Here is a 22,581-nt window from a genome sequence, read left to right on the forward strand (position 1 = left end):
TCCTCAATGCTTTCTTAGGCCATAGCAGAGAGCTGGATTGGAAGTGGAGCAGCTGGGACTCAAAACAGCACCTATACAGGATGCTGGCACTGCAGGAGGCAGCTTTACCTGCTATGCCATGGTGCTGGCCCCTCACCTCATTTTGATGCTCATTCTTTGTGCTCCAGGTAAATAATTTTATCACTCATTGTTGTGCTGCACTGTTACCAATGGTTTGCTTGTTGTCTATCTTCACCAATCAATGAAGTAGCTTTCATTTGTTCACTCTTTCAACAAACAATGACTGTGATAAAGTAACTCTGCATCCTTGGAGTGCACAGCTAACTCAACAAGATACTTCGGGTGCATGTAGTCTGACCACTAATCCGCCAAAGAAATTCATGTTCTGTGTTCTACTGCTCTGCCCACTGTCTTCTGCATAACAAAACTGTTTGCCGGGGCCGATGCTGTGGTGTAGCAGGTAAGGCTGCTGCCTACAGTGCTGGCATCCCATATGGGCGCCTGTTTGAGTCCCGGCTGCTCCACTTCCAATCCAGCTCTCTGCTATGGCCTGGGAAAGCAGCAGAAGATGGCCCAAGTCCTTGGGCCCTTCCACATGTGTGGGAGACCCGGAGGAAGCTCCTAGCTCCTGGCTCCGGATCGGCGCAGCTTCGGCCATTCTGGCCAACTGAGGAGTGAACCAGCGGATGGAGGACCTACCTCTCTCTCTCTCTCTCTCCTCTCTCTCTCTCTCTGCCTCTCCTTCTCTCTCTGTGTAGCTCTGACTTTCAAGTAAATAAATAAATCTCTAAAAAAAAAAATTGTTTGCCACAGTCCAGTGAAACACATTTTTAAACAATTTTAAAAAATGCCAAGCATTCAAGTTTGCTGCAAAGAAAACTAGATCACAACAGATAATTCCTCCAGTTCAATTTCTGATTCAAATTCTCTCCTTGTTGAAAGTAACTGGAACCAATGGAGAGTCAGGAAAGAAAAGAAATCATAAAAACAAAGCTCCTAACTGCCACTATCATGTGCTGATGTGGAAGTGGTCACTCAAGAACATGAACAGTTGGTAAAATTTTAAAAATACATATAGTCAGACAGATGGTTACAATCATCTTTTGGCAACATGAGTCTTGATTTCTTCCTTTTTTTAAAAAAAAAGCCAACAAACAAGGAACCTCTGACAATCCACACTGTACTCAGCTGTTCCCAACCAGGGTCACATGCCAAGACTGTGCTACCCATCCGGACTTCAGGCCATCCCAAATCCATGAGAGCCAGGCACTGTTACTTGACACTGGCCTTGGAAAGAGAGGGAAATGAAAGAAAGAAAGAAAAAAAGCCTCCTCTGGGAAACCTCAAGTCAAAAAACTGAAACACAGACTTCAATTTGCCTGTCCCCAAACAGGACCCACACAGCAGGGGCTGCCCGGTCACCACACTGCAGGTGGCTATGCCTTCCTGGCAGGTGAACTCGGCTCAGGCCTATGGCAAGCACAAGCTTCTTCACTGGCTGGGGCTTGCTAAACAGAAGCCGGCTTCAAAGTTAATTCAGGAACAACAGCAAACACATTTACAGATTGGGGCTGGAATGTCACCCAACCAGAGGAGGCTATTTTTGAAGAGCCTAAAAATACGTTAGCTGTGAAGCATCTTCTGTACCTTCTGAAGCAAGTATCTTTAGACACAACCTCATTGCTTAAAATGAGCTTGTTTGATTCTGATCCCTTTACTGCTTGTTCCACAAGACCAACAAATTAGCCCTGGGGCTGGGTGGACATGGGAGGGCTTCCTCTGGAGCCAGCCTCCACGCCACAATTGCAGGCGAGCTCTGAATTTGCTGTGCCTCTCCCATCATGTGGTCTGCGGCCGTTCCTGGAGGCTGGGAAAGGAGTCTCCTCCGTGCAGCTAACCCAGAGCCTGACAAAACCCCTACGGTGGAGCGGATGGGCTTCTCTTCAATTCAGCACAGAACTAAACTGCCACACCCCAGAGTTCGGCAGTCCCAGGAGCAGGCACACAGCTTAACTTCCAGCACAGCAGAAACCTCAGCAGCTCTTGACGGCACTGGGCTTAGTGTCTGGGGGTAGAACAATCTGAGCTGATGCAGGCCAGGGAGCACAGCCAGACAGGCATCCCAAACTCTATGCATCTTCCCACTTTGCTCAAGGAGCTGCCAGGTGTGTCAGTGGGGGTCTTCACAGACAAGAGACTTGACAAACCTCCCTCCCTCACCTGTCTCCCACGCTCCTCTTATTTGTCCCCTCCCTCACTGCCTTCTTCCCCACTCTAAAACCTTCAGGCCAGTGCTGTGCTCACTTGGTTAATCCTCCGCCTGCGGCAGCGGCATCCCAAATGAGTGTCAGGTTCTAGTTCCGCTTGCTCCTCTTCCAGTCTAGCTCTCTGCTGTGGCCCGGGAGGGCAGTGGAGGATGGCCCAAGTGCTTGGGCTCCTGCACCCGCATGGGAGACCAGGAAGAAGCACCTGGCTCCTGGCTTTGGATCAGCGCAGTGCTGGCTGTAGCGGCTATTTGGGGAGTGAATCAACAGAGGGAAAACCTTTCTCTCTGTCTCTCTCTCTCTCTCTCACTGTCTATGACTCTGCCTGTCAAAAAAAAAAAAAAAAAAAAAAACCAAAACCTTCATGTCATCACCACTAACTTGTCCCCTCCCTGCTCCCTAGCACTTCCTAGCAACTGTCCCAATATTTCTCTCTTCACAGAGATTCAGCCATGGCACTACTGACATCTTGGGCTAGGCAATTCTTTCTTGGGGGACTGTCCTGAGCACCAGGTGGTGTTGCGCAGCAGCCCTGGCCTCTGCTCACTGGACATCATGAGTCTCCTGCCCCTAACTAACTAAGACAACCTCCTGCTATTGCCAGTTGTCACCTGGGGGCAGAAAATCTTGACTGAGAACAAATGCTGGAGGATTTCCTAAGCCCGACCTGCCCATTCGTTCTGAACTTGCTTTCCCCAGCACTTCTGCCATAAGCCATTTAGCAAGGCCTGCCAGCAAACTCACTCTCATCTCTCTGTCTTCCTGTGCAGTGCCCACCAGCTTTTCCTTCTAACTCTTATCCCTCCTCTGCATGGTCTTTCTTGACACCCCCTCCACAGCCAACTCAGGTTTCCTGACCCACCTTCAGGTTCCTCCTCCCTATCTCTTATCTTTTGGCACCACAACATACTGGCACTTCATCTTCTTAAGTCTTTAGAAGCTTGCAGGTGAGGGTACTTGAGGTGTCCTTCCCCACCCCCATCCGCTGCAGCAGAAAGTACACAACCAACAGGTTTAGGACAGAAGCCTGAGTTTCTGGTTGGGGGCTGCAGGCTGGGATGCTGAGTAGGGCTGTAGTCTGGGAAGCCAGCAGAGGATGGCAAAAGTTCAGACAGCAAAAGCCTGGAACTCCAAGAAGGCAATCCAGCAGCAAGGCCTCATACAGGAAATTACGGAGAGAGGAATACAGGCCCAATCAGGGTATTGGACTCAAACAGGACCAGCAGCAAGGCTAGAGCCATACAGACCCAGAGACATTGCCATAAAGTCTGCACTTCTGCCCCTCAAGAGCATGCAAGGGGCAGGGATTCAGCCACAGAACAGGGAAGGGGCCCAAGGTAAGGCTCAGGAGTGGAACCCAAACTGTGTCATCCCCACAAGCTGGAACTCTACAAGAAACTCCCAGTGGTTCAAGGCTCCATGCAGTGAGCTGGCCTTGATTTTTTTTCCCTATGAGATTTCCCCATGGCCAAACTGCAAGCTTCCAGGCTCAGGAAGATGCTGTAAACCACTTCCAAATGCCCCTCAATATGGCGCCAAGTCGAACACAGAAACTTTTGAAATAAGTGTGTGTGTGTGGGTATGAGATGAACAAGGTGGACAGAAAGACACAAAAGGCTGAAGTTTCTAACGTTTTCACATGTTCAGAAGCAGCCCTGCCCTGCCAGGTAAGGGGATTGTGCTGACTTGAAAAAGCATACATTAAAAACCTGACACTGTGGCACAGTGGGTAAAGTTGCCAAATGTGGTGCCAGTTCAAGTCCCAGCTGCTCCACTTCTGATCTAGCTCCCTGCTGGTGCATCTGGGGAAGCAGTGGAGGATGGACCAGGTCACATGTGGGAGGCCCTTGCACCCATGTGGGAGGCCCAGGGCCTGGCTCCTGGCTTTGGCCTGGCCCAGCTCTGGCCATTTGTGGAGTGAACCAGTGGATGGAAGACCTCCCTGTCTCTTCTCTCTCTCTCTCTCTCAGACTCTGCCTTTCAAATAAATAGATCTTAAGCAAACAAACAACTGACAGCCTAAACTGTTCATTTAGAGCCACGGGAGATTAGTGGAGAAAAGGAGGGCTCAACTCTGATTTGTCTATTCTAAGGGTCCTTTTTCTTGCTTTCTACCCATTTCAGTGGAAGATGCCAAAGGCCAGGGGGAAGAACAGTTTAACAGATTCTAATAAAGTCCCCAAGTCAAGAGTGGCCCCAAGGAGTAAAAGCCAAGAGCACTCAGCAAAGGCATTGCTGCCTGGAGACCAGTCCTGTGGCCACTCAGGGCAGAAAACAATCAAAAGGCAACAAATAAAGGGGTGGCCGAGGCTCTAGCAGCGGCTGGGGGTGGTGGTGGTGGTGGTGGGGGCAAATGCCTGGATTCCCAATGAAGTGACTCAAAGGAGAGCACTAATGAAGGAACAGCGATGGCTCCTACCCAAAATGCCCACAGTTGTCCCCAGAACCTGGGATGGGATGAAGGCACATGGCAAGGAGCTTCTGCCGAGGAGGCGCGGAGATGAGCCGGGGAGCCCCATCTAATCACGAGTCCCTAAAAGCTGAAAAGGAGGAGAAAAGATCTGAAGCCAAAAGAGGGACTTGATCCACAGCAACCTGCTTCAAAGACGAAGGGAGGGGGTCACAAACCATGGAACCAGGGAATGTGGGTGGTCTCCGGACGCTGGGATCAGCCCTCAGCTGACAGCTGGCAAGCAGCAAGGACCTCAGCGCTATAGTAGCTGCAAGCAACTGAACAGTGCCACGTAAGCACACTAGACTCCAGGGAGGGAGGCAGGCTGCCCCACGGATACCTGGTTCTTGGCACTGTGAGAACCTGTCAGACTTCTGCCCTACAAAACAGTGGGAAACTGAACTTGTTGTGAGTTGGTACAGTTAAGGGACTTGGTGACACCAGAAACAGAAAACGAATACAACACCTCTGGCACTCTACAAGTGTCTTTTTGTTTTCCGAACAAACACACAGGCATCGCTCAGAGTTGCTGCACGAGGTAGCCAACACCACAGCTGTTCTGACAGTGGCCTGTTGGGTATGAGCAGAGACTGAAAGGTACTGGCCTCCCCAGAAAACAGCTTCCGTGATAATAAGAAAATCACGGTGGCCACTTTAGAGATGATCACACAATTATGCAAGTCTCAAAAGGAAAGCACAGAAAGGCTTAATTAACTCAATTGAACTGCCAACTGGATGCATAAGAGTCCTGTTTTTCCTTCAAAAGGGAGGAAAAAAGGCCTTCATTCCAGGAAACAAGACCAAGATCCTATTCACAGGATTTATTGGGCAATTTAGCTATCAGGTTTAACATCATTACCATGAAAAGAGGAAAAGAAAAAAATGTTTTCAGGGGCTCTACACAGTTTTATCCTTCTAATTTACTTACTTTTTTATTGTCTGTTGAAAAAGTTTAGTAACGACTTGTGTTTCTGCTTTAAAGACAGCAAAGTATGAGTTCAAAAATACTGACCTACAAGAGTCATACACCAATAAAAAAATTCCAAATTCCAGCTTCAGGTTTCATTATCAACTTCTGGCTATCTGGAACATGTATGGCATTTATTTTACAAACATTTATTGCACAACTACCAGGCACCTGGCAGTGTCCTTGGTTCGAAGAAGACAAAATAAGACCTTGACAAACCCAGGGAGGAAAAGCGCTACGTGAACACCAGTTACAGGAGGGTGTTGGGTACTTCACAGGGCAAGTGCGGGCACAAGGCAGTGGTGATGCAGACACCTACGGAAGGAAGCAGACACCTCACCGGTTGTCCACAAGAAGAGCTGTGCTATTGGAAACGAAGGGGTAACGCTCATGCTGCTGGCACATGCAAAACACAGAACTTGCAGCACTTTTTGCATAGACACATATAAGCATTACCTTTTCTGACTCACATATGGAAAGCATTCTAATCCAAAGACTTAGGGGGAGCAAGCTCAGCACATCAGAAGGCTACAACACGATTGAATTTCCCTAGACAGGGCTCTCTGCAAACATTTGGCAAACATTAGCTCAATCTGGCAAAAATGACACTTTCACAATGAAAAAATAAGGCAAATAAACAATTTTTTAGGCTGAGAAAAATTAAACATGAAATCCACAGATATCTAATTTCTCATCTTTCTCTATACTTCTTCTTCCCCAGTCTAAGAGTAAACGAACCGAAAAGAAGAAAGCCTGAACCTGGTGTCAGTTGCAGGAAACAAGACCAAGATTCTACTCCCAAGATTTATCGGGAAATTAGTACCTTCAAAGTCTGATATTAGTCACCAGAATCACAGAAATACTGACTAGTTAAATCTAACTCCTGGGGCTGGGGCTGGGGCTGGTGCGTAGTGGGCGAAAGCCTCCGCCTCTGCTGCCAGCATCCCATATGGATGCCAGTTTGGGTCCCAGCTGCTCCGCTTTACGTCCAGCTCTCTGTTTTGCCTGGGAAAGCAGTAGAAGATGGCCCCTGCACCCACATGGGAGACCCAGAAGAAGCTCCTGGCTCCTGGTTTCAGATCAGCCCAGCTCGGGTCGCTGCAGCCATTAGGTGAGTGAACTGGCAAATGGAAGACCTCTCTGTCTCTCCCTCTGTCTGTAACTCTACTTCTCAAAATAAATAAAATATTAAAAAAAATCTAACTCCTGCAGAACAAAAATTACTAAAAGATCATGAGTTTTTAACAGTATTAGGATTTTGGCTATTTCTTAAAATCTATTTGAATTTGAACTTGACATGAAAGATAAAGATGTGTAAGTAGTTTCCTATGGAGACTCTTTAAACAGGAAGTTGGAAAAGAAATAAAATACACAAATCAATCTTGACAGCTAATGTCTTATCTGCACAAAGGATTTTTAAATATTACTTTATAATATGAACATATCCAGATTTCATAAAAGTTGAGCAAAAAATCTGCATGACTGCTTTATATGGCCATTTCTCCACTCAAAGTAGGAAACAGGAATATCCCAACTTAGAAATATGGATTTCCAAGGGGCTGGCATTTGTGGCACAGTAGGTTAAGCCACCATGTGTGATGCTGGCATGAAGGAGTGCTGGTTTGAGTTCCAGCTGCTCCATTTCTGATCCAGTTTCCTGTTAATGTGCCTGGAAGGCAGCAGAAGATGGTCAAGCACTTAGATCCTCACCACCCACGTGGCAAACCAGGACAGAGTTCCTAACTCCTGGCTCTGAACTGGCCCAGAGCTAGCTGTTGCTGCCATTTGGGGGGTGAACCAGAGAATGGAAGATCTACTTTTCTGTCACCATCCCCCCTCTGCCTTTGGAATAAATAAATAAACCTTAAAAAAGAAAAGAAAGATGGGATCTCCTCAAATATTCTTCCAGGATGGGCAGAAGTAAAAATCCATTGAAAGAGGAAAATTGAGAAAAAGTGAAAGAAGCTAAACACATGAATTCACCCTGCAAGTCCAGGCCTTCCCCGAGCCCTTCACTGAGGAAGTCAAACAACTCTGGTAACTTCTTCATGTCCAAGAACACTTACAGAACTCCCGAGAGAGGTCAAATCACCCAAATGCACGGAAGATGCTTCCACAGAAAGCAAAGCACCAGGAGAAGATTTCCTTAACCAACTGCCTTGAAGCAAAATCCTTGAAAGCGGCTTGACTTCCATTAACTAGAGTTTCTCAAAAGGCACGAAAACAAAAATCAGCATTTGCTCGAAGTTGAGGGGTTTTCTTGTAAAAGCGAAATAGGTGGGACTTACGTATATTTGGTTCCTCTTGTATCGCTGGAATAGGTTGTACATGATGGAGCCTCCATGCAGCTCTGTCAGGGAGGCCATGTCGTCCACGCCCTCCTCGTCCCTGGGGTGCATGGGGACCACCTTCTGGCGGGTAATTGTGCTCTGCTTGTATGTGAACACCTGAGGGGTGGAAAGAGTTCAGCCGTTTAGTGATTCACAGAAAACGATTCCCACCAAAGCTTCTGAAACTGACAATACAACCTCAACACGGTCTCTGCCAAAAGATCCTGACCTGGCCTATAACAAGCACAACACGAAGAACTACTTCATTTTCTTTATGTTGCCTACGTATTTCCATAGGAAGCAATGACTTTGGCGTTGGGTTATTAGATATCCGAAAAGACTACCCATGCTTTGGGAATCACAAAAATTATAGTTCATTTCTCTGATATGAGAGATCTTCAAAAAGAACTTGAAAATGTGGAATGTTTAAAAGATTTTATAATATTTACTTGAAAGGCAGAGTTACAGAGAGAGAGAGAGAGAGAGAGATCTTCTACCCACTGGTTCACTCCCTAAATGGTCTCAATGGCTAGGACGGGGCCAGGCAGAAGCCAGGAGCTTGGATCTCCATCCTGGTTTCCCACGTGGGTAGCAGGGGCCCAAGCACTTGAGCCTCCTTCCTTCTTCTGCTGCTTTCCAAGGCCATTAGCAAGGAGCTGGATTGGAAGTAGAGCAGCTGGGACTTGAACTGTTGTGTCATAACACTGGCCCCCAAAACGTGTAATATTTAAAAACTCTGCATGGGCCGGCGCCGTGGCTCACTAGGCTAAATCCTCCGCCAGCTCTCTGCTGTGGCCCGGGAGTGCAGTGGAGGATGGCCCAAGTCCTTGGGCCCTGCACCCACATGGGAGACCAGGAGAAGCACCTGGCTCCTGGCTTCGGATCAGTGCGGTGCGCTGGCCACAGCGGCCACTGGGGGGTGAACCAATGGAAAAGGAAGACCTTTCTCTCTGTCTCTCTCTCTCTCACTGTCCACTCTGCCTGTCAAAAAAAAAAAAAAAAAAAAAAAAACAAGCAAACAAAAAAAAAACACTCTGCATGGATTTAAAAATAATTTTGCACCAGAGCAAGCTTCATCCTTTAATTCCATTTTTTAATGAACTTCTCGAAATACATATTTCTCCAAGTGACATAAATTAGAAAAAGTTAAGAAGCTGGCCAAGTTTTTGCTTTCCCTACAGTGTTTTTGCTGGATCACACAATAATTTCAAAGATTCCTAATAATTTCTTCAATTTAGGTATTACATAATTTAAGTACTAATGTAAGTAGTTTAAGTATTAAAAAAGCTCCTATTTATTACATAAATAGTCCAAATACGTCTGTTCGAGGACTGGAGCACATCATCCCAGGTGTGTTTAGAAAACATCGCTGCACAAGGAACCCTCCTGAAACGGCAATCACGTAACCTTCAGCCAAGGCAAACCCACCTCACATTTAAAGTAAAACATGGTTTCTTTGTTGGCTTCTCAGCCTGTCTTCCTTAAAATTTCAAGTAAGGGCAATAAATGCTGCACCTAGGGGTATGAGGTCTGGTAAGTGGTTCTCACACTGAGGGGCTGACCACTGAGCTTATTTAGCATGTGTTTCTAGAGGTCCACTCTGCTCTTTTATCATAACTGATTTGGTACAGGATCAACCATGTCAACTTAGGATCCATCAGTTGACCAAAGTTTAACCAGCTTATGTGTGATAAATCATTTGATTATGGAGTTTTGTCCCATGTTACTCATTTACTACTTGACGGTTTTTATTCTATTTGTACTGCAATAATGGGTTAAGTAAAATAAAATGCCAAGAGGTTAAAAAAAAAAAGCAAGGATGTAGATAACATGAAAAACCTAAAACTTTCACATGCACATACTTGCATGTATATTCACACATACCTAATAATTTTGTGGAATTATATTTACAGGTCTTTTTGACTGGGAATTTGATTTTTATACATCTACCAGCTGCCTACATGGCAAAAAATGGTATGTTATTGCAAAAGAGAATGAAACACTAAGAAATGTAAAAGTGCCAATCCAATGGTTCTCATAAGGCTTGACAAATGGCATGTTTTATTTTTCTAGAAAACAATGGAAATTTCAGCATTGGCATTTGTGCCACATAAACCACAAGAGTTGGTCAAAATCAGTCCTGAGAAACTGCCTGAGGCCAGTGCAGTGACACACCCATCTCTTCCAAGTTAGAGCCACTTGCCCCAGCTGCTCCTTGGGCTCAGCTACCCACAGGGGAAGAGACAGCCCCAGCAGCCACATCTCTTGGCAACAGAGCCAACTCTGCCATGTGTGCAGGGTTGGGCAGAGGTAGAGGCCACCAGGAAGTACAGGGTGGGGTGTCCCACAACCATAATAACAAGGTATTAGAGAAAAAGGTACTAGGCATTCAGGAATGAAGAAACATGTATGTCCAAAGAAATTTAAAGAAATAGAGACTTAAGCCAAGAAGACTCAGAGGATAGCTTTGAGGCAACCTAAAAAATAAAATAATAAAAAGGTCCCCAAAGTGAAACAGCTGGAACCCTCCGCTCTTTCTCAGTTTGCCACATTCCTTTGGTGCCAATCCAGGTAAATTTTCCACAAAGACTACAACGGGGCAGGGCACTTAGGTCTTCCATACAAAGTGATGACAAAGGTGGCACAGAGGCAGAACTTGTCTGGTCCCATCAACTGCTGGCCAGTTAAGAATTGGGAAGAAGAGCCTCTGTCCCTCCCAACCCTCCAACCTACACCAGAGGGGTTTACCTTATCTGCTCCTCACAGCTCCCAACAACACCACTCAAGTCCCCTCCCAAAGTGTCCCCCAGGAAAGAATGTAGAACACCAAAGCCAACCACCTGTCACTCTGAGTAGACTGAGAAATTTAGAATTTGGACATGAAGATTTAGAATATTGCAATTCTAGTCTGTTTTATTAACTGTGCTTTCAGGAAATAGGTGTACATACCCTAAAACACTGAACATTAATGTGAGTGTATAAATATTCATGTATATGCGACCAGCAGTCCCTCTGCCCCCCATCCATGGTTTCTCTTCGACTGAGGTACAAAAGTACTACAGCAAATTTCCAGGAATTACTCTTCACAAGTTTTAAGCAGCTGTTCTGAGTAGCATGAGGAACACTCTCCCAGAACCAGCAGGATATGACTCCAGTCTTTGTCCAATGCATCCATATTGTATATCCTAGCCCAAACTCCAGGCCCAACCATGGCAGCTAAAACACACCACATTCACATAACTCTTATTACAGTACACTGGTATATAATTTATAACTTAAAACTTTATCATGGGCAAATATGTACAGGAAAAAACACAGTATAAATGGAGTTTGGTAAGACTGGCAAATTTGAGCACAGACTGAGGGTCTTGGGACAAAATACCCATAGGTAAGGGGAGACTGCTGTACACATGTATGTTATGTGCACAAGAGAGGTCTTCAAAAAGTTCCTGGAAAATGTGTGCTATGAAAAAATGAGGCAAGGATTTCAAAGTTTCTTTAGCACCAAAATAAACTGGCTTTAGTCTGGCCCAGCCCTGGCTGTTAAAAGCATTTAGGGAGTGAACCAAGAGATGGTACATCTCTCTCTGTCTGTTCCTGGGCCTTTCAAATAAATAAAGTGAATAAATTTTAGAACAGTGTCTGGAACATGGAAGTGATGAAAAAACTTAGAAATTTAGCAAATCTATTCATTGAAGCAAGTAATTGTTGCCGGAGTGCTCTGGACCCTGTGGCTAGAGCTTACATTGCAGTTCTGGGGAAGGAAGTAAGAAACATGCATACAGGTAAATATGTAGATCACTGTTGGGGATGAGTGTCTATAAAGATTTATTCACAACAGTTGGTGGGGTCAAAGGAAAACCAACAGGGCCTCCTTCCTATCAGGTTTTCAGGTTCAGGCTCACTGAGAGGTTAATACCACAGGAGAAACACTTCAGAGGTGAGGGGCAGATTCAGGCCCCTGACTTCTTAATGTGTTATTAGTTGAATGAACAACTGATTTAATGTGCAATGATTTCAAAGGACTAATAAGACCCAAGGTCTTATTCAGGAAATTTTAAAAAGAGCCTCTTACAACTGTATTACATCATTTCTATGTGCAACAGCTAACAGGGCATTAGTTATGCAAGATTATTCCTAAGCAGTAGGAGAGAGAATTCCAAGTGTAAAGAATGGAATTCTTTTTTCCAAAAGAAACACTGGCGATTTGAAAAGATGTCGTTCCAAACCCCCAACTCAGAATAAAGCAAGTCATTTCAAAGGAGCACCTGCCAGGAGAAAGGAGGTATAGTTAAGAAGAGTCATAGTTAAGAGGGCCAGAGCCATGGCTCACTTGGTTAATCCTCCACCTGCGGCGCTGGCGTCCCATATGGGCACTGGGTTCTAGTTCCAGTTGCTCCTCTTTCAGTCCAGCTCTCTGCTGTGGCCCAGGAGGGCAGTGGAGGATGGCTCAAGTGCTTGGGCCCCTGCACCTGCACGGGAGACCAGGAAAAAGCACCTGGCTCCTGGCTTCAGATCGGCGCAGCGCACTGGCCATAGCGGCCATTTGGGGAGTGAACCAACGGAAAACCTTTCTCTCTGTCTCTCTCTCTCTCACTATCCTTAACTCTACCTGTCAAACAAACAAACAAAAAAGAAGAAGAAGAAGAAGAAGAGAGTAGAATATGGAAGACCGACAGATAGGAAATCAACTTGGAGAAAATAGGGCCTCAGAGCAAATAGTTCCTGTTATAGAAAGAATCTGCATCAACCTCATGAAAAATGGCCCAGGGACGGATTGCCTGCCACCAAGCCCACTTGTGCAGGAGGAACGAAGATATAAGAAGTCTACCAATTAGATAAAACAGATCTGAGTCTTCATTAACTCTTATTTTTTTTACCCTTAGGAGAGTACAGATACTGAAAGGAAACCCTCAAGAGCTCATGTGATGGTTTCTTTGATACAGAGTGTTACATACAAATTCCCTTTATTAAAGTCATTAGCAATTTCCAGGCATAAAACCTGACTTTTTCTTAAGATTTATTTATTCATTTGAAAGGCAGAATTACAGAGATAGATAGGAGTGCTGGTTCACTCCCTAAATGGCCACAACAGCTGGGGTTGGGACAGTCCAAAGCCAGGAGCCTCTTCTGAGTCTCCCACATGGGTGCAAGGGCCCAGGGACTAGGGCCATCCTCTGCTGCTTTCCCAGGCACACATAAGGGTTCTGGATGGGAAGTGGAGCAGCTGGGTTTTGAATTGGCCCCCATTTGGGACACGGGCACTACAGGCGGCAACTATACCCGCTATGGCACAGCACCAGCCCCCAAACCTGACTTTTTCAATTAAAGATAATTAAAAATGAAAAAAAAAAAAAAAAACCTAACCTGAAGGACAGATGGGGTGGAGTGTGTTCTTAGTCATGTCAACTTCATCTCATGTTGGGCTGGAGTTTCCTCTGGGGCAATGGCTCCTGGTTTTGCCTCCCTCCCACCTCCCACGCCCAACACATGGCAATGCCTAAAGATGATTTTGGCTGGTACAATGTGGGGAAGAGAGGGGTACTCTACTAGCCCCAGGTGGACAGAAGCCAGGAATGCTACTAAACATGAATTACAACCCAACCTAAAGGGTCCACATTGCCTAGGCTGAGATGTCTGGTCTAGAAATACCCTGACTGTCTATGCACATACTGGGGGAAAATGGTGACAACAAGCAAAACTTTTCATAAAAGACAGCAACAAGTCCTTTAAAAACAATCAGAGAAACAAAAACAGTGAAAAGAGGAAAATCAGAATCAGCAGGGTAATATTAATTAATTGAGTTCTTGATTCTTCTTCACTAGAGCAGAGGGTGATGATGACAATGAGGAGGAGGAGGAGGATTTCATGGCCACGCAACAGTGTCTGTAATCTTCCTGCTCCTGAGAAAGTTCCCCAGCTCCTTCCTGGCCTAGGCTCTGGCACTGTGTTCTGTGCCCAGACCACTGCCTTCCCACTCTCTTCCTTGACACCTCAGTCCAAATGCTGTCCTCTCAGAAGATCCCAGTGCCCTCCCTCGACCCTTATGCGAGCATGTGTGCAGTCTTCACAGCTCCTTCTGGGTTTGTAATCGCTTATCCATTATCTCGTTTTAAGAATCGCTGCAGTCCGTGCTGGAACGTCTGCATTCTGATCTCACCCCACAGTGAGACAGGTTTTCCACTGTGAACTGTATGGTTTCTTTTCCTTTTTTAAAAAAGGATTTTATTTATTTATTTGAGAGGTAGAGTTACAGACAGTGAGGAGGAGAGCCAGAGAGAAAGGTCTTCCATCCACTGGTTCACTCTCCAAATGGCTGCAACGGCTGAGCTGAAGCAGGAGCCAGGAGCTTCTTCCGGGCTCCCACGTGGGTGCAGGGGCCCAAGCACTCAGGCCGTCTTCTACCACTTTCCCAGACCATAACAGAGCGCTGGATCAGAAGAGGAGCAGCTGGGACTAGAACCAGTGCCCGTATTGGATGCCAGCACCGCAGGCAGAGACTTAACCCATTCCACCACAGCACTGGCCCCTACTGTGCGGTTTTATAGGTCATCGTCACTGCAACTGCTATGGTTTGAATGTGTCTCCCAAAGTTCAGGTGTTGGAAACTGAGACACCAAGCTCACATTAATGGTATATGGAGGTGAGGCCTTTGGGAGATTATTAAGATTAGATGAGGTCATGATGGTGGGCCCTCAAGATAGCCTTAGTGGCTTTATAAGGCAGGGAGGCGGCATTGTGTCAGAGCAGGTAAAGCTGCCACCTGCAGTGCCAACAGCCCATATAGCCCGTTTATGTCCTGGCTACTGCATTTCCAATCCAGCTTCCTGCTAATGGCCTAAGAAAAGCAGAAGAGGATTAACAAAGTGTTTGAGCACCTGCAACACATATGGTAGACCCAGATGAAGCTCCTGGCTTTGGCCTGGCCCAGCCTTGACCATTGCAGCTATTAGGATGGAAGATTCTTTCTCTCTCTCTCTCTCTCTCTCTCCTTTCCTCCCTCCCTCTCCCTCTCTCTGTAACTCTTTGAAAATAAATGAATGATCTTTTTAAAAAAGAAAAAGAAGAGAGAGAGAAGCGTGGGCTGGCAGCTGGCTCTGTGTGCCTACATGATGCAGCAAGGAGGCCCTCAGCAGAAGCCGAGTGGATGCTACACCTTGCTCTGGATTTCCCAGCCTCCAGAACTGTGAGCCAGACAAAGCTGTATTTGCTACAAACTACCCAGCCTCAAGCATTTCATTATAGCAAGAGAAAATGGACTAAGATGACCATGTTTGATGCACCCCCATGTTTTCTATTCTGCTCCATTTCTTTCCAATGCTGGCTGTGAGCTCTGTTATGATTTCACACTTCACTACCACGATGGCAGAATCATGCTTATCTGTCCCTTTGTGCCCAGTTCAGGCCTACTCCACAGACTTGATAAATGCTGAATAAAGGTCTCTAAGAGAGTTATAGCACATAAGGAGAGGCAGAGTGAGGTAAGACCCAAACATGGGCTTAGGATCTTATTCAGCAGGATTCATTTCTCCAGGCCTATGCAACCTGCAAGGACAATGAACAGGATATTTCATGTCTCTGGCCCATGACTGTCCCCATCTGTAAAATGAGGATGAAGGCAGTAGTAATACTCAACTCCTGGAATTACAGTGAAGACTAAAGAAAATAATGGAAGTAAAAGTCCCAGCTGCTGACACTCAACAAGAGCTCAGTAGAAGGCAGGTACTCCCAGGAGGGGCAGAAGCGCACCGCATGTGCACTTGAGGGTATTGCTGAATTAGAGAGAAGGCTAAAGTAGAACAGACAGAGCACCTGGTCTGGATCCTTGTCCCCCTCTGCCATGATCCGGTCACTCATCCTTCTTGGTTTGAGCCTCATCTAAATTGACTGAGGCCAGAGGAGGGTAGGAGTGACCAAGACCTGGCTGAGGTCAAAGTACTGGCCATGGAGTGCTGAGGAAAGAATTCAAATAGGCTTCGAAGACGAAAGTGGGGAGGAGAAGGCAAAGAGGGAAACTCACTGGCGGCTCCTTCCCAGTGCACTATGCTGAATCACACTCACCTGCTCCATTATTTTTCATACATTTTTCTCTCTTGTTTCCTCAGTCATTTGGCCAGCTGTGAGCAGGACCCTGGGAACATGGTAATGAGGGACATGGCCTCTCCTTTCATAGAGCCCACAGCCCACTCAGGGGCCTGTGTAGTAAACAGGGAGCCACAAGGGGAGGATGGGGCAGGAGGTGCTGTAAGAAAGCAAATGGCCAAGGCATGAAGGGAGCCAGCCACGTGGGGCAGAAAGCAGCCGGGATAGCATCAGTTACCTGCACAAGGTGGCCCTGGGCATCCCTGCAGCAGAGAGTGGCTGGTGCAGGGTGTGGGCCATGAAGGCGTCCATGTGGATGACATCATAAGGACAGGAGGCTGCCAGCAGATATGTCACTGGACAGGAAATCTTAACCATGGATCTTGAACCTCTCTGATGATGCTACAGGGTTTGCAGGCAAGCAGATAGGATTAGGAACTCTGAGAGATCTGAGGCCCTGAGGAAGCTAAATCTGGGAGCAACACGCCTGCTGATAGAGACACAGAGGACCCTACGGGCAGTGCCAAGTGCAATAAATTTGCCTACAAGGCATCTTCTCACGGGCCAGAAGAGCCTTTGCAACCTCTGTGTCCCTCACTGGCTGAGCAATCTTAACGTGTTCCAGTCGCATTGCTCTCCTAGACTGTTTCTCATCTGTGACGTAAGATGGCCAAAATACCTACACTTCAGTGTAAGCCTGCCATAAGATCACGCACCTGACAGTCTTAGCACAGCTCCTAGTACCAAGGAAGCAACCGAAACCCTTCAGTGCATTGTGCAGCTGTGAATGCCACACTATCTGTTCTCATCCAGGCTGAAACCCTACCCCACTTTGTTCCCAATCACTCCCAGGAAGAGGTATGGATTCCTCACCTGGGTTTTCCCCTATGCCCTTCCTGGAGGTCCTGCTGCCTCTCCTGCCAAGCTGACTGCAGCCCCACAGACTGACTCAGCGTCCCTCTGAGAGTTAACTCTCCTGGAATCTGTCCTTGGCTGATCACATCCCCCTGTTCACTCCTCTTCCACGTCTCACCCACAGGGTCCAGTCAGAGCTGCGTGTCCTCCTCCTCACACAGCACCTCGGACAGAAACCTCTGGCATCACTTACCCCTGATACTGTAATGGTGCCTTTCTTTTCTCTGCCTAGTAGTTGGGAATGGCAAAACTTCGATCTCAGATGTCAAACTGGCTGATTTCCGGGAGCACCCTGAGCACCTGGAGCTGCCCAGGGGTCAACTGGGGGGAGGACCACACCAAATCACAAAGTTCACAACGGTCGGGGTTGTGGAAAACCGCCTCTCAATTCCCTTCCTTGCACCAGACCAGTTTGCAGCAGGCCAATCGAGGAACCGTGGTTGTGCAGCAGCCAGTAAAGCCTCCACCAGAGACGCAAGCATCCCGTAAGGGTACCTGTTCGTGTTTTTGCTGCTCCACTCCCATTCAGCTCCCTGCTGATGGCCTTGGAATGCAACATTAGATGGCTGAAATGTCTGGGTCCCTGTCACCCACATGGGAGACCTGGCTGAAGCTCCTGACTCCTGGCTTCAGCCTGGCTGTTGCAGCCATCTGGGGAATGAACAAGAGGATGGAAGACCTCTCTCTTCCTCTCCCTGTCTGTAACTGTGACTTTAAAATAAATAAATCATATTTAAAAAAATAAAAATAAAAGGTAAATCTGAGCAAAATATGCACCCATCTCTAAGAGGACGAACCAATTCAATGAATCCCAGCTTCAAGCATTAGATCTTTACCATGCTACTCATGTCAGAAAAATGCATTTGTAAGTGTCAAGTAAGAACTGCAAGAGATGGCACAATGTAATTATTAATCTAGTGCACAAAAATAGCACTGGAATGATTCCAGATTTCAGACTGAAACCAAAAGTCATTTTTGGCTCTTTGGTAAAACAAGTATAGAGAGGGCAAAAAGTCAGCTTGGCTCCAACTTGTTGTAATAATCCAGGAGAAAACACACCATCCGGAAGATAATTAGAGAGGTCAGAATCAAAGCACAGCAGCTTGGAATGCAAAATCATCATCTCCCCACACTTCCCTTATATGCTAGCCTCATCCCCATCATCAAGGAAATGTGCAGAAATGCCACGAAAACACTACTTCAACTACTGGCAGGATTAGGAAGAAGGCAGAAGGTCACCGGAAAGAGAAAAGGATAGGAAGAAAAAAGGAAGGTTACCAATTAAGAAGGGCAGAAGTCGCTTTTTAAAAGAGGCATTTTAATAACAGAGAAAAATTCCATCAACTGAGATGGTTTTTCTTTTTTTATTTACTTTTTATTTTTTATTTTTTTATTTTTGACAGGCAGAGTTAGACAGTGAGACAGAGAGAGAGACAGAGAGAAATGTCTTCCTTTTCCCTTGGTTCACCCCACAAATGGCCACTACGGCCGGCATGTTGCGGCCGGCACGCTGCACTGATCCGATGCCAGGAGCCAGTTGTCTCCTCCTGGTCTCCCATGAGGGTGCAGGGCCCAAGGACTTGGGCCATCCTCTACTGCCTTCCTGGCCACAGCGGAGAACTGGACTGGAAGAGGAACAACCGGGACTAGAACCCGGGCTGCTGGTGCTGCAGGCGGAGGTTAGCCAAGTGAGCCGCAGCACCAGCCTTAGTTTTTATGTTTTTTATTTATTTATTTTTAAGTCAGAGTTACACAGAGAGAGGAGAGGCAGAGAGAGAGAGAGAGAGAGAGAGAGAGGTCTTCCATCCGATGGTTCACTCCCCAATTGGACGCAACGGCCGGAGCTGTGCCGATCTGAAGCCAGGAGCCAGGAGCCTTCTCCCAGTCTCCCACATGGGTGCAGGGGCCCAAGGACCTGGGCCATCCTCCACTGCCTCCCCAGGCCATGGCAGAGAGCTGGATCGGAAGTGGAGCAGCTTGGTCTCGAACTGGCACCCATATGGAATGCCGAACTTCAGGCAGGGCATTAATCATTAACCCACTGCACCACAGCGCCAGCTCCGAGATGGTTTTCTAACATATGGACAATGAACAAAACTTGAGGGCTAAAAAGAACACTGCTGGTGCTTTCCCTTCTCTCCCCAAACGCATCAACCAGAAACTGTCATTTATCTGTTAATGCCTACAAATGCAAGGAGGTGATGCATGAAATCTGCTCAAACACTGAAGAGTCAGATTACTTGAGGGTTAGAGAAACTAATGGGAAACTGGTTGAAATCTTCTCAAAGGCAAAGATTGTGAGAGATAAACCATGCACACAAAGGATCTTCAAAAAGTTCATCAAGTGCTTACTATGAAAAAAACTATGAGTAGATTTCTTTGCTTGTTAATACCAGCATTAGTCCTATCAGCCAAAAAGTGGAAAACACTCACATGTCCACGCACAGATGGATGGACAAACCTAAGGTGTGCACCTACACTGTGGAATATTATTCACCAATAAAAAGGATGACATAATGAAGCTGCCTGGAACATACATGGACCTTAAAAACACTATATTAAATGAAAGAGGCTGGACACAGAAGACTATAGTATATTATTCCCCTTGCAGGAAATGTCCAGAATAAACAAACCCATAGAAAAAGAAAGTAGATTAGTGGTTGCAAGGGATGGGTGAGCAGCAGGATGGCGACCACTAGTGGGTACAGGGTTTTCTTTTGGGATGATGAAAATATTCTAAAATTATGATGGTACAACTTCCGTGAATACACTAAAAGAAATAGCACCAAACTGTACACTTAGATAAATTTCATGATAATTTAATTATTTCTCAATTATGCTCCTATTTTTAAAATATACCTAAGTTATACACTCAGTACTGAAGCCAGGCACATGTAAGGCCCCAATGGACAGACACCACAGTGTTCTTTCTCACCAGACACTGAGCCCGCCTCCCAGGCTGAGTCCCCCTCCCAAATGCTATTCTGTCTACTGCTCTGCTCATCAAGAGGCACATGCCAATGGAGCGTGAAGGAACCAGGACAGAAATCAGGCAACGCCAGCAGCTCCAGAATGTGGAACGTCAGAATGTGTGACAAGTGGATTCACCCTGTGAAGGTCACTCATGCAGGGCTATCAGAGAGCTGAGCACAAGGCCGGGGACAGGGAGAGGATGGGTGAGGAGGAACAGCCTGAGGACACCCAAGGGTAATTCCGCCGGACAAGCCTCACCACTTCCACTCTGCCCCTGCAGCTTGAGAAACCCTCCTCCCACCTTGCTCTCACTGCTTTTCTCAGTTGATGTCTCCACCACGCAGCCTCATCCAGCTCTCTGGCGTCTCTCTCTCTCTGTCAAGACTTGCACGGCTCCAAGGGCATGTCCACCATGAGCTCCTGTTCCAGGGTAAACGTTCACTTCCAGCATCAAGGCAGGTAAATTGCCCCGTTCATGTGCAGGTGTTTAGCATCCAGACTCCAGCCTCTAAGAGCCGCTGGCCCACTTTTCATGGCAGTAAGACTGAATCCCCTGACATTTCTCTGAATGCTGTAAGGCCCCTGGTTGAAAAGGTTTCTGTGTAATAAAGTCTGAAGTGTGGCTGAATCAGGCGGACACCAATACACAAAGCTACACCTGGGTGGCTAAGCAGAAACTGTAAAGACTCAATTGGCTGCTATCAAAACATTTGCAAAACCACAGAAAATTCCAAAAGTTCAAGGAAAATGGCCTTAAAAGTTTATTAAAAGTTTTTCAATCCATGTGTGAGAAGTCTTCAAAAAGTTCATGGGAAATGAATATTATGAAACAAAAATAATGCATGGATATCACTTCTTTGGGGATAACACAATACTGATCCTTTAATTCCACTTCCCATGAACTTTTTGAAGACCCTGCATACTGCAACTGTGATGAGTCAGCTTATGTGCTGGCAGAAGCAGGTGGTTGCCATTTCAATGAGGACGGTCTACAGCACCCATTGAGTAGACCAGAGCCCAGTCATACCCTTGGCCACCTCAGATCAAGGTTACACAACTGTGGGCAAGTAAAGCGACCTGCTTTGCAGTGGTATGAGCCAAGTGACCAAAGCAACTGAACACAATGGTTTCATCAGAGTAAAAGCTCAATAAACACTCACTATACTTGACAACAAGAATGGCAGATGGGGCCTACCCTTAAGCAGACTGAGTAAGCCTTGCAACTCAAAGTATATGCTATGCAGGAATACTGCAGCAATGCCAAGGTGTTTATGAAGCTCAGGTTCCATGACAATTCAGCCAGCATTTCATACAAGTGCAAACCAGTGCAGGCTACGTGTGTCCAGGGACGGAGCCAGGCAATCATGTGCACTTTCCACTCTAAATGCAAGGTCCCCTGACATCAAGTGACAAGAAGCAGACTGACGGGTGTTCATAATGCTAACTGAATGTACACTGCATAAGGCCTTCTTTCAACTTTTCTCAAGGGCCTTGATTCTTAACTTTCCATAATGCTACTATATGAAAGCAAAGTGGACCAACAAAGAAATTAAAATTATTTGCATGTAAGGGACCTGAGAAGAAGATCAATATTCTCTGTAATCTATGGGGGGAAAAGCTATTTTTAATCTATTAGTAGAGGCACCTTCATAAATACTGCATAGAGTAGCCCTCAAAAATCATTAAGCAGAGTCAATTGAGAATTATATTTAACAGTTAATGCCAAAAAGTCTTTTCACACTTTAAAATTTTTTTAAAGATTTATTTTATTTGAAAGGCAGAAGCTACAGAGATAGAAAGAGAGAGGGAGGGTCAGAGAGAGAGTCAAATATTTCATCTGTTGGTTCATTCCAACAGATGGCTACAATGGACAGGGCTAGCCAAAATCAGGAACCAGGAGCTTCATCTGGTCTCCCATGTGGGCTGCAGGGGCCCAAGCACTTGTTCCACTATCTAGAGCATTCCCAAGCACATTAGCCAGGAGCCGAATTGGAAGTGGAATAGACAGACTCAAACCAGTGCCCACATGGGATGTTGGTGTTGCAGGTGGTGGCTTAATCTGCTACACCACAATACCGGCACACACACTACTTTGTAGTATAAAATATTGCTGTTCAAGATGGCTGGGAATTAGATGTCATATTAATCAAATAGTACAGAGTTTTGTTCCACATAACCAATCTCTCAAATACAATATTTGTTCAGGCAGAAATGAGATAAAACCAGGACTCCCAAAAACTTTCATGCTGTTTTTGTTAAATACAAGAGTTTCCAGAATTCTGAAGTAATGCCCAAAATCAGAATCTGGTTCCTAGCTCACCCCTCTTTAAGAAGCCAAGCCATTTGAGGATGAATACTCTAAAAACATCACACAGTGCTGGCAATGTGCAGAATGGGTTTTTACAAAAAGAATCCTGTCCAAAAGTGTACAAACACAGGTAAGCACAGAGTGTCACACGGTAACTTTGCTGGCCCTACATTGCACAGGCACAGCAAAGACACACAGGAAATGAGAGGGCACAATGGGACAGGCTATGGGGGTGGTGGTGGTGGCAATATCCCAGGAAAGCTTGGAGAAATGGCATCGTTTCATTCTCA

The 22,581-nt window shown here is 46.2% G+C and overlaps 1 protein-coding gene across 3 annotated transcripts in view; it reads right to left on the reverse strand.

Moving 5' to 3' along the window:
• MYO10 (myosin X) overlaps window positions 1–22,581 on the reverse strand; it is a 244,734-nt gene that overhangs the window by 135,430 nt on the left and 86,723 nt on the right. For all 3 annotated transcript variants that reach the window (XM_070056609.1, XM_008262083.4, XM_008262082.4), the window contains exon 3: window positions 7,972–8,130. In XM_070056609.1, the coding sequence (XP_069912710.1) occupies window positions 7,972–8,130 (159 nt within the window). The remainder of the gene's footprint in view (window positions 1–7,971; window positions 8,131–22,581) is intronic.

The sequence above is a fragment of the Oryctolagus cuniculus genome, chromosome 14 (assembly GCF_964237555.1).
Source record: "Oryctolagus cuniculus chromosome 14, mOryCun1.1, whole genome shotgun sequence".
Taxonomy (NCBI): domain Eukaryota; kingdom Metazoa; phylum Chordata; class Mammalia; order Lagomorpha; family Leporidae; genus Oryctolagus; species Oryctolagus cuniculus.